The sequence below is a fragment of the Scomber scombrus genome, chromosome 5 (assembly GCF_963691925.1).
Source record: "Scomber scombrus chromosome 5, fScoSco1.1, whole genome shotgun sequence".
Lineage (NCBI taxonomy): Eukaryota > Metazoa > Chordata > Actinopteri > Scombriformes > Scombridae > Scomber > Scomber scombrus.
Window position 1 is genome coordinate 9,726,060 of NC_084974.1, and position 12,944 is coordinate 9,739,003.

General features: G+C 38.3%; 1 protein-coding gene across 3 annotated transcripts in view; it reads right to left on the reverse strand.

Annotated features, from left to right (window-relative positions):
• The window catches only part of LOC133980206 (arf-GAP with Rho-GAP domain, ANK repeat and PH domain-containing protein 1-like), a 52,951-nt gene that overhangs the window by 27,323 nt on the left and 12,684 nt on the right, over positions 1-12,944 (reverse strand). For all 3 annotated transcript variants that reach the window (XM_062418846.1, XM_062418847.1, XM_062418845.1), the window contains exons 3-10: positions 7,461-7,630; positions 4,585-4,667; positions 4,399-4,481; positions 2,437-2,589; positions 2,056-2,125; positions 1,787-1,907; positions 1,388-1,572; positions 887-993 (exon numbers count right to left, since the gene is read on the reverse strand). In XM_062418846.1, coding sequence (XP_062274830.1) covers positions 887-993; positions 1,388-1,572; positions 1,787-1,907; positions 2,056-2,125; positions 2,437-2,589; positions 4,399-4,481; positions 4,585-4,667; positions 7,461-7,630 — 972 coding nt within the window. The remainder of the gene's footprint in view (positions 1-886; positions 994-1,387; positions 1,573-1,786; positions 1,908-2,055; positions 2,126-2,436; positions 2,590-4,398; positions 4,482-4,584; positions 4,668-7,460; positions 7,631-12,944) is intronic.

Consider the following 12,944-nt stretch of genomic DNA (forward strand, 5'->3'; position numbering starts at 1 on the left):
CTGCTTTTGCTTTGCTAAATATACTTGAGCTAAAGACTGGAAACAAAGCACACATCCATGCATGCACATACAGACAGATTTGTGGCTTGACACAGACTCGCATGTCTGAGCCCTTCCTCTTCTCATCCGTCAAAAACGTGGTCACACACACACACACATACACACACACACACACACACACACACACACACACACACACACACACACACACACGACTCAAATGCTGCAGAGTCACAAAGTTTTTTATATACAAACACTAACATGCACATTAACATGTCCCCTTTATGAAAAATGCACTACACATGCAGAAAGACATACAGTAAATGCACTTTTATAGACCCACACACACTTTTAGAGAGATACACACACACACACACACAAACACACGCACAGTGGGCTTTGGACTCGTATACAAATACGCAACCCTTTTCAGATTTCCCCATCCTGTCAAGCTGAGCTGTTGCACTGCAGGCTGCGCACTGTCAGCCAAAAGACCACACAGACCACTCCAACACATACACATGTGCACACACATCTCCTTCACTCTTCTTCACACACACACACAAACAAACACACTCGTACAAAGGGCTTTTCACATTCTCAAAAGACATCCAGCTGCGGACCCCGAGGTTGGTCGAACCGTGAGAGTTCTCAGTAAAACAACAAAATCTATTTCCTGTAAGCATCCAAGACTAACTCAGCCACTGACAATAAAGAATGAAGAATGACCATTTCTGCACTTTATCATTTTTGGAAAAACACAAAATCATTGCTGAGATAAAAAAGATGTCTATAGATTATATGTTCAGTGGATACCTACAAGAAATACACATACAGGTCAAGTTTACTACACATGACAGAGTGTGAGTGTGTGTAAATACTGTACCTGAATATGCGGTAAGGTGTTGTGAGGTCAAAACTACGACGATCAGTGTCTTTAACATTTCCTACATTCATCTCGATGGATGTGATACCCACTCCTATACGGTAGTCCTGGAGAAAAAACATTTGTGCCGAACTTAAAGTGGCTCCAACACATTTTGAATGTATGTTTATGGTATGTTTATTTACTGTTAAAGAAGAATCAAACAATCTACACAAGTTGAACTATCAGTTTAACTTTGAACCTAGGTGCTAATGTTAGTTAATGTTAGTGAATTAGGACTTCAATAAAATATCAGCCTGTTATTTCAAAATTAGAAATCTTCCATGTGACAGTGAGTAATCAAACAAAATGGATTTTTTTTTGTCAATTATGGATCAGCAAATGATTCTTAATCACCAAATATAACAAGAATATTAAGGTACAATGTAAAAAAAAATAATATATATATACTGTTTATTATTATTGTCTCAGTTAGTCACATTAGACACAGATGATCCTTACCTCTGCATTTTTGTAAAGGAAGACCTTATCTAAGGCAACAACAGTATAAAGTTTGGAGCGTAACCCTCTAAGCTCCAAATAGCCATGATGGTCTGGAGTCAAAAGTGAACCAGGGTTCATGATGCTGCGTCTATGGCGCCCCCTACTGCAATCCTGCAGTGTAGTCACCCAGTCGTTTCTCTCAGCTGGATGTATGTGCAATGAAACAAAACAAAAACAAAACCAGACATGAGTGAATATAAATGCATTAAAACATGCATGTAATAATCTATTTGCACAAAGTTACATTCACATTTGAGCTTGCCTTACACATTGGCACTAGGCACATTTCAAACATTAACACTTAGTATTTTTGTATATGTGCAACCACACAGACAGATGAGCAGACATTAAACAAACCTTCAGTTTCAGCTCTGAAGATGAATGTACGGTTTTCTGTGACGACCTCAAACTTCAGCTCTCCAACACTGACCACATTAGTGATAAATGCTGTTGAGATTATCCCCTTAGAATACACTTCCTATAACAAAGAGCAACAACTCTCTGTGAGACAGATGTATATCATAACATACAGCGTGCAGATAGATTGTGTGGGAAACTGAGTCTCAGTACTTTAGTGCTTGTGAGAGTAACTGATGTGATGAAGCTGATCATGTGTGTGTTGTTACCTTGTCATTGTCAAAGTATCTCAGGTAGTCAGCATCTAGCTTTACCCATCGTCTCTGATAATAAAGGGCCCTGTGAACATATGAGAACACCCGTGTATTAAAACACTAAAAACCATGAAACACATTATCACTTCATTGGAATACAAGAGGAACTAGGGTAACTGCCATGCATTGTTACACCCATAATACCCATTGTTCAGGCTCAAAGTTCATTGCATGTCTAATAGAATGAGAGTGATGAAATAGCTTAGTTGAAGTTGAGAAGGTATAAAAACAGCAAACTTGAGGGCGTTGCATGCATACAGAAGAAAAGAAGTATATGGGTCGGTTCCCTTTTTTTTTAGCTAAACCTTGGTTTGTGTGTGAATGTGTCATTCATACCCTTGTGGTGGATTCTTGTCCAGCCAGCCCATCTTAATAACGGCTGCAAGCTGAGAGCTGTCTTCTTTAGAGGCTGAAGACAGTCTGCCAGTGCTTGGCAGGTAGAAGCTGCCTTTGATGCTGCCGACTTCACTGTCCTGCCATAGTGTAGAACTTTGGATGCACAAGAATAAACACACGCTTTGTATGTAACAATATAAACAGAAACAAACCCAAATCATTCCCTGATCTGTTGTCTCTAATCTCCCTGTGAAATAGGACACATTTTGAAGTGACACTACCCATTTATTGAAACTAACAAGGGCCACAGCTTAAAACTTTCAGCAGGATCCTAAGAATAGGTTTCAGTTTCAGAGGTAGTGATGACTATATTGATGGACCTCTGACCAGGTTTACAATCAAGCTGTACATAGAAAATAAAAATTGGTCTGTATATGTAAATGTGTATATTGTCAGGTCCTTAAAATCTGCTTATTAGCCCCTTTGCACATGTACCTCCATATAATAATATAGGTTTTGTTGGACTATCGATCTGCTAAGACTTGGGATCTAATCAAAAAGTGACACAGGATACTGTAAAACAAGCATCCCTATTTAACATGGACTAGGTATGTACTGTATAAGAGGCATTCCTATTCAGACTGAGATTTCTGAAAGTCACTGTTAAAGTACTCCTCTTTGCACGGCATACTCACAGCTACACAACAGCTGGTTTCATTATAAAAGGCTAAATAGTCAAAATCCATTCAATTATAGCAATTCTCATTTAAAAGATGCACTGCTGCTTAGGATATAATTTCCCTGTGTCATTTCTACTGAATAAGCCAGGAAAGCTGATTTTGGGGTTCACAGAGTTTGGGGCAGTTTAATCAGTTCTTAAAGCTGCTGCAGTTTCCACACCTTAGCATGCTAGGGAATTAGCATGCTAAGGTGTCTTCTTGAAAGAGTAGTATCATGCAATCTATGGAATCTCTGGCTGTGTGTCTGTATGTCCTTTGTGTATCTCTTGAATTGTTCATCCATTATTTTGGAACGGCTCATAGCCCAATGCACATTGAGTGTAGTTATGCATGTAAAACAGATAACATATTTCCACTGGCAGTTCAAAATCAAGTTGTCTCATATGCTCCGAGACTGTGATGAGTGTGAAGTGCCACTACAGACAAAGCACAAATCTTTGGATCAAACATATCCACTCAAATCCAAACTGAGGGCACAGACAATAGGAATGATCTAAGAGCCCAATATGATCGATCCACATTATTTTCATTTCAAATGCAGCCCTTATAATACTTGAAATGAGAGCAGAACATGTATTTAGTATGAGTGTATTAAGCTTATTATTTATATAATCTGTGTATAATAGAATGTTATTGTCTTTCTTGTTTTTGTTGTAGATACTCATTCACACCTCACATCAACTGTATTGATTTTTCTATGTGTTGAAGTAGCAACCCGGAGACAAAGCAAACAGACAGAAGTGCGTTTTGAACATGCACTGCACTATTGGGTGATAAATGGGTAAACCAAAGGAGACAGTCACACTGTTGCACCTACTGCATTCTGCCATATGATCAAGCCTCTCTAAATTTACCTTTTTATTGCATTTCTAGCTCTACCACATTTTCATTGTCACATTCTACAGTTTGTTAACACTGATGGCAAGTCCAAGACGGTGCGGTCTATGAGTGAGAATACTACAGTATACAACATTAACTAACAATACACACAGATGCAGTGCAACCCTGAAAGCTATTTGAGCAAGCAAACCAATATGTCTAAACTACTAGTAAGCACACAAAAACACAACCTCACCTACCACTTACTAAGGTCAGCAATGTACTGAGCACAACGGTCAGACCAGTCTCTGTGGTTGGTGTTTCTATTATACAGCTCAAGTGTGTTAATCTGGGTTTGCATTAATGCTTTGTGTGTGTGTGTGTGTGTCCATGTATAACTCACTCATCATCATCCAGTAGTTCATCATCGCTGCACAAAGAATTGTACCGCCCCTTCACTGGTCTGGGCACTTGCAAGGACATTTCCTATTGGAGGAGATAGATGTCATTCACATCATTCAGTGGGGGGGAATAAAAGAAGAAAAGTGTAAAAGGAGGAAACATTTTCATTAACTCTACACACTCTTACCCTCTCAGGTGTGTTCATTTGAGCATTGGGCATTTTGGAGCAAAACAAGTCTGGATCTTCGTAGTCATCAGAACTATCAGAATCTGAAGATAAGAACAAAAAAGTTTAGAAAACTTTATCATAAAACAGTGTGTATAAAGTAAAAATACACAAAATAAAAATAAGATTCAGAAGAATTAGCTCTTATGCAACACAGCACTACAGTAGAGACATGTTGCCGTTTGTGTACTGCTCTGACATACACTAAACGCACTCTGGCTTGGAGCAACAACATTATTAGTCTTTGTGCTTCCTGTATATGCAATACCCAAAGTAACATTTTTATTTTGGGTATTTGACATTTCCATCTTACAAAGTATTTAAAACCATACTGATGAGTAAATCTGACAGAACACCGGCACATACTCAGGAAATTCTCAGAATAGGAAATTTGCAACATCCATTTTTGCAGCCAACTTTACTTGCGTCACATTTAACCATCAGATAAAACCAATATGTTATATATACAGTATGTTAGTGGAGGCTGCTCTTTGAAAATCAGAAAATTACTTACTGGACAATGGAAATTGTATTCAACAAAAAAACAAATGACAGCATTTCTTAAATCAGATACTGAGTTTCCCTGGAGTAAAAATGTGTTGGTGTTCATCTTTAATCCAGACAAACTAAATGATCTGGCGAGGACAGCTGAGAAGTTGTTTGCACTGAGCATTAACCACTCTCTCTCTCTCTCTCTCTCTCTCTCTCTCTCCTCTCTCTCCACTCCTCTCTCTCTCTCTCTCTCTCTCTCTCTCTCTCTCTCTCTCTCTCTCTCTCTCTCTCTCTCTCTCTCTCTCTCTCTCCTCTCTCTCTCTCTCTCTCTTCTCTCTCTCTCTCTCTCTCTCTCTCTCTCTCTCTCTCTCTCTCTCTCTCTCTCTCTCTCTCTCTCTCATCTCTCTCTCTCTCTCTCTCTCTCTAACTAGTTTTACAAGTTCAGCTGACAAATATTCAAGAGTCATATTCCCTCTGGTACAAAGTCAAGTTACAAAGCAACAATATCAAGTTGGAACGAAATTGTGTCAGCTCTTTCCACCATGTGTGGTGAAGGTGTTTCTATTAGCACAGGTGGCCATTGGTTAAACAAATAGCAGGTGTCTGTAACAACATGGACGACATCAGTAACACTACAAAAAGAAAACAGCTGAATTTCAGTTTAAAAAAACAAAAACAAAACACAGACTGTCTGGTGAAACTATTGGACTTTAAATATACTGACAATGTATTTGAAGTAATCCTATTTATTTAGTTTTATTAGTGAAGAAAGTAAAGTCAGGCTATACTTTCAACCTTAGTCTCCATGTGGCAGTGATGCAGCAGATCGACACAGTTGCTTTAGACCAAAAGGTGTCCAAACTATTTCATGAAGGGCCTTGTGGCTGCAGGTTTTCATTCCAACCAAGCAGGAGCACACCAGACTTGACTCATTTAATCAACCGATCTCAGTTGATTGGTTGAATCGTGTGCTCTTGCAACAAAAACCCTGCAGTCACATGGTCCTGTATGGCATAGTTTAGACATGCCTGCTTTAGGCTATTTATACTGTAGATCATTTTAGATACCAATCTTAAAGTTAGAATCCAGTTCTATCACTTATTACGATACGTGCACACAACAATAGACTGTCGGGAAATATAGTAAACAGGGAAGCGAGTGACTCATGATAAGAAAAATATTAATTAGGCCTAACCCTAAATGTGTTTAAACCGTTCAATCATTGCAAAGTTTATACAAGATTCTGTGTGGTTAGTGTTTTATCTGGAACTCACAAGATAAAACTGTTTTTATTGTTACTGTACAGCAATGTTTCCTGTATTATTTGTTCAACCAGAAAGCTGACTTAATAGAAAGATTGAACTTTGTTTACTAAATGCATGTTAATGATCTTAAAACACAGATTTGAGGTAGGGATGTAAAGTCAGAGCTGCAGTATTTTTTTTCTGGTGAGATAATCCAACTTTTCCTGGAAACGAAATGTATTTTATAGTTGGATTTTGTCCAGTGACCAGTTGTCTTGTAATTTTAGGGTTAGTCTTCTGTGTCTGTTTCATTTCTTTAATTCTATTTACATGACATTTACAGTCAGAATATAAATGCTCCTTTGACTGGGGAACAACAGCCATGGGTCAAAATCTATTTATCTATTCATCAAACCTATCCACTCTTTTAAATCACAAGTTCCTGTTCTCTAGTAAAAGTACCCTAAAAGAGAAATGATAGATTTGTTTTTTAGTTCACTTACAGGCACACATGTTGAGTGTCATAATGTGTAGATACTTTAGATTGATTCAAGTCTGAGATCCACAATTTAGTTCACAAAATATGTAGCCCAAATGTGAAGTTGCGATAAAACTGACTCTGTCTCTCTTCTGTTTCACAGCAGTAATAGCGACAGTCAAAGAGGAACTTTGAACAGAACGGTAATGTGATCTGTTGGCAAACGATGGCACTGTGTGAGCCTGAGAAGTGCCCTTACTGGAACCGGTTACCATGTAAACAATGCAGGTGTCATCATTCACAAAACATTTTTATGTGTAATATTACACAGAAAAGGCACTCAAGAAGTTTTGACAGAGTGTGTTTTCTGAGAAATTGTTTTCTGACTGCAATAAATAAACCACAAGGTGTAATCTTGACTTCATGTTTTCCCTTTTCCTGTATCTCTTTAAGCCTACTTAAGAAGACATACAGTAAATTCTTTAAATATTTAACAGGTTAAGGTTCTTCACCATTCAGAGTTGCATGGTCTTGATTTAGTCATTCAGACCTGCAGTCCTTTAAAACACAAACAAGAGAAAGCTTAAATGAAGATGAGTAAATCTACTGTGCGTGCTACTCACTGGTGTCAGGAGGAGCTTGTGGGACTCTCCTAGCAGGCCGAGCCGGCTGACTGTTGGGTTGACTTGGCTGTTGTGCTTTTTCTTGAGTTTGGGTTGTCCTGATCCGTGGTGGGACCTGTGGAGTTTGTTCCTTCTGTATCTCATCAACGGACTTCTTGGTGAAAGGGGGGCTGTGGGATAAAACGTGCACAGAACAGGTCAACAGGTGAAAATACCACAAAGACGGCTGATTCTATGCATCCTCTGATAGAAAGAAAAGCTGTCTTCCTATCTCCTGTCTTCTGTTCTTTCATTCCATAGTAAAAAACTACAAAGATAATTTGAGTTTTTACTCCAGGCAGCTACTACAAAAAATAGAATATGCAGAGTTTATGGTCAGAAGTTAAGTTATAACTCACTAAGAACTACATTAAGAGATAGATTTTAAAAACTGTACTGAATCTCCTGAGCCTGGATCTGATCCTCCTATCAGTCTCCCTATGTCTCCCTATGTCTCTCCACTGGGTTTAGCAGCAAGTCTGAACCTGTCTGACCCTGCAAGATACCATCCTCATGTAAACACAAGCATACCTCTGGATCCCCTGTAAACACACCCACACAAACACTGTTCACATAAGTATGTATGTTCACATACTGTAGCAACACATACATATCCATCCATTCATCCATTTTCTGTGGCTTATTCAGGTCTGAGTTGCAGTGATGGTGGGCTAAGTAGTCCAGGAATCCCTCTCTCTAATTAATTCCCCCACATGTTTCAAAGTGCTTCCCAGCCAGATGAGATGTGTAATCTCTCCCGTGCTTTCTGGGTCACACCTGGGGTCTCCTCCCTGTCTGACATATCTAAAATACCTCCACAGGGAGGCGTTCAGGAGGCACATTAATATGCCATGTGTCCTCTAATGTAAATACAATCTTCATATACACTGAACCTTAAATATGTATTTGTATAAAGTTATTGAAATGTCCGTCTAATCGTTGCATTTTGTCAATCAGTAATGATATTTCTGTGTCCAATAATTTCATCCTTTATACAAAGTTACAGTTTAATATCTAACAGTAATGTTTAGAAAGGCATGTACTGTATAGTCCAGTCAGTAAGTATTTGGATAATTATATGGCTTACTACATTAAAGTGCCATGTCTCAGCTTTAATATGAGTTTTCTATTTTTTGTGTGTTCTTCCTTTGTGTGAAGCACCTTGGATCGACCATGTTGGGTTTAAAGTGCTATAAGAAATAAAGTTGAAATTAAACATGAAAAATAACACACACACACACACACACACACACACACACACACACACACGCACACGCACACACACGCACACGCACGCACACACGCACACACACACACACTTCATTATATATGCATGGTCACATATCCCCAAAAGCACCCGGACTCCCCCAAACAAACCATTGCTTCTGTCAGCAGTGAAATCAACAATAAACACCACTGTGCCAGTTTCATTGGCAGCCATACATGATGCAGGTATAGCTTTGGACAATGAGCTGCTCCTTATATTCCTCCACACTGTCCTCTTTCCATCGTTTTGATAGAGCTTGTTTTTTGTTGTATCAGTCCACAGAACTTATTTTAACTTCGCCACACTTTCATTTTGTATGTTTTTATGACTGATACCCGCCTATCTGTTTTTGAGGCCTACCAGGAGTTTGCATCTTGTGGTTGAATCATTTGAGGCATGAAATCTTCTCTTGATTGTAAACATATGTCAAACATAAGCCCGCCTACATCCTGAAGACATTCTTGAATTGCTGTGCAGTCATGAGAGGCTTTTTTTTTTTACTTTCCATGCAAATTATTTTTGGGGTCATCAAGAGGGCTCGTTTTCCTGTGCGCACCTGCTTTTCAGGAATGCAGCCAACTATTGATTTTGGCAAACCAACCTATCTTTGATATCTCTCTGACAGATTATTATTATCTTCTTCACTTGCATGGTTATATCTTTACTCTTAATATTGACAGACAACTCCACCTCAATCTAAATAGCAACTCTCAATCAATTCTGAGCCACATGTGAGCTTTTATGTGCAAACATTTAGTAGCACATGTTTTAGCACTATGAGTTAAAAGAGCTACATCTCACACCCTGTTGTTTTGATATTGACATACTCAAATTAAAGCTGAGACTTGCCACTTTAATGTGGTATTTATTATTTTACTTCAAGTTGAATGTGATGAATCACAAAGCCTGAAGGGAAAAAAAGGATAACCGTCCAAATACTTTGTGTATATATTAAGCATGTTATATTAATTGTTTACTCTTTATATTCTACCATCTCTTTTACTCTTTTTGTAAGTCTTAGGGTTAGTCAAAAAGAAACATAAATCAAAAAGATTGCGAAATTAATTAATTCACACAGCATGTACCAAACTGACAGGAAAGTCTGGAGTGAGCAAACAGGCCTGGTTTCTATCAGTCCAGAATTGTGAAAGTTCCTCTTTATCCCGCTGTCTTCCTTCTCATTGCGGTTACAATTGTATGCTTACTAAGCCATATTGGTCACACACATCACATCATAACACATCACATCACATCACAGTAAAGATAATGTTCAATTTTAGGAACAACTATATGGAAAATCTTAACAACAAATCCTGAGTTGAAACATATCTGCACCATGCCTGAGTGAACTAGTAGTTAAAAACACTTCTTCAAGCTTTAGTCAAAACAGGATGGAGCAACAAGACCAAAAAGCCCCATCAATGGCAGGATAGTACCTGATCATCACTTTAATGTACTTAACTTTTTCCCTTCCACAACCTACGTGATATAATGTTAATACAGTCAGCTGTGCACCTTGCTGAACTTTGACATGTCCGCTATTCTCAAATGCTCAGTGGGCTGATTCTAACACAGACATAAACTGGTCTGTTATAAGTTTTAATTTAAGAGATCCTTCAAAGTGGTAACACCATGTCTTAGACAACATAACTACAAATTCACAGTTTAAACAAGTTACATTGCTTTTTGTCCTTCTATTAAAAACACATTTAAAATGTGTTTTAAACATTCAACCAACTTTAAATTAAACACACAGCTCTAAATATATTCATATAGTTCTGTCTAATAATAAACACAAAAAAATGATGCACAAGACCCACAATGACGGGAAACTGACCCGTTGACACAGTTCCTCCTTTTTCTCAGAGGAACGTTGCTGAGACAAGTGTTGCTAGCTAGACGCTATATTTAACCTTGCTCTTTACTTGCTTACAGAAAAAACTGTGTGAAGAAGTGAAGTCAAGAAACAATGACTGCTTTTTGTGTGTGTGAACTTATAATTCTGAGTAAATTTCTACACATGAACCCAAGGTGACTTCTCAATAAAGATAAATGGACCCTTTCATTAAGGATGAACAGCACTGTAAGCTGGCATATGTTTTCATTGCATGGCTTTTACTGTCTTTTCTGGTCACAAGGCAAGTCTAGTAGTTTGGTACACAAGACCAGCGGTTTCTTTCTTAGGGATCACATGATTTCAACGACAGCTAAACAAGCTAGCGGTGCCTTTGCAAAATCCCATCCTACTGGTTTTTGTATGCTCCACAGACAGATAACAGAACCAACACATACGTCCATTCTCTAAACTCATACAGGACAGAGCAGTATATGTAATCTCACTCAGGACCATTAAAACATAAAGCTACCTTACTCCGGCCGAATTAAACCAAACTACATTGTTTTCTATTTGTTGAAAATACTAACACCGCAGAAAACGTGAACACCGCAAAAAAAAGTAAAGGCTTCCTTGTTTTGAACACTAAGAAAACAAAGAGAGGAGAGTGATAAGAAGAAGAGAGCGCAAGTATACACTTAGAAAAGAAATCTAGAAATATGATAGTAGTACCAATGTTACCTCTTCCGACATGTTCAAAAGGAGTCCTCTTCCATGATGATACAACAATCGTAAAACACACATTGGAGGAGATGAGGGGGAGGGTGGTAGGAGGAAATGACCAGTCAAAGAAGATGGGAGGAGGCAAAAAAACATAAACCCCCCCCCCCCAAAAAAAAACACGCTGACAAGGAAACAGGAGAGCAGCAAGAGAGAGTGTGTGAATGTGTGCTGACAGAAGCAACAAGACACCTCGGAGCTGGGGACAAAACACTTTCTATCTTTCTTGTTTCTCACTCTATCATTCTTTCTGTGTCACCCAAAAGTAACAGACAACAGAATTTTTTAACCGTTTTGTTCTCCATTGTAACTTCCTCCCTCTTTCTACAGCTAGTTTCCCTTTAAAAGAAATACAGAGAACATGTATGTGTTACTCATAACAGAACAGGTCCACAGCGGCTTTCTTTTTTCATCTTCACTGATGACGACACACACAGGGGAGAGAAAAAAATAGCACCTAGCGGCCTTGTGTGCCGTCACCAGGAACTACACAAACACACACAGACATATAACAAGAATGACTGCTGCAGTTTAGTCTCATCAAACTAGATCAAGGTCTATAGGCAGCTGTTAAAGGGAAAATGTGTAACCTCTTAAAAACAAGCAAAAAACATCAATGTGCACAAGTGGCTGCAAAAAAAAGCCTTTGAAAAGTGTAAGTGTGTTAAGTGTTCTGGTATATTTCAACAGGAGTTTCAGGAAGTGTTTAATTTTAATTTCAGGAAGTGTCTGAGGCACCAATAACAAGTTGAAAATAGGTGCATTTCCCCATCTTGTCCAGTAGATGGCAGTGCTATCTTCTTAGAACTAACACAATCCCTCAGGTGAGACATTGTTGATCATTTCCTATCATTGAAATTTCAGACACACACACACCACTTACAATTAGTTCCATTATTGTCTGTCATTTTGCCATTGATGTCGCCCCCTCACACTCTCAGAGGAACAGCGCATTACTGAAACTCACTTGTTAAATAGCCTTTAACTTGACGGTAGAAGGATGAGCCCATCTTCCAGAGTGTAGAAGAAGGGAAGCTATCTAAAGTTATCCTGTTATATATACTTTTTCTCTAAAGTGCTGCCACTGCTGTCAGGGAATGTGAAAGAGGGAAAACATGATTTTACATCCCTTTTGATCCAAATATACTGTGAATATAACACAGAGGGATTCTAGTCGAGGGATTTTTAAATCCTGGTTAAAAACATTTCTCTTTTCATGTGCTTATGATTGAGCTCTTTTAAAGCACTTTAAATGTTAACCTTTCATTTGCACTGTATGTCCTTTTAATGCAGGGGTGTCATTTTAGTTCAAGGGCCACATACAGCCATATTTGATCTCACGTGGGCCGGACCATTAAAATCAACTGCATAATAACCTATAAATAATACGTAATACATATAAAATATATTATGACTTTTCTATAATAAAACATCTCTTCACAAAACAGATGAACAGGCCTTAGGATGCCTTAAAAAAGATTAGATAATTCGTCCCAAACGTGTACATTATTTTTGCAGTTGCCCTGGAAAAAGATACTGATAAAATGTGTCCTTAAAATCTGAA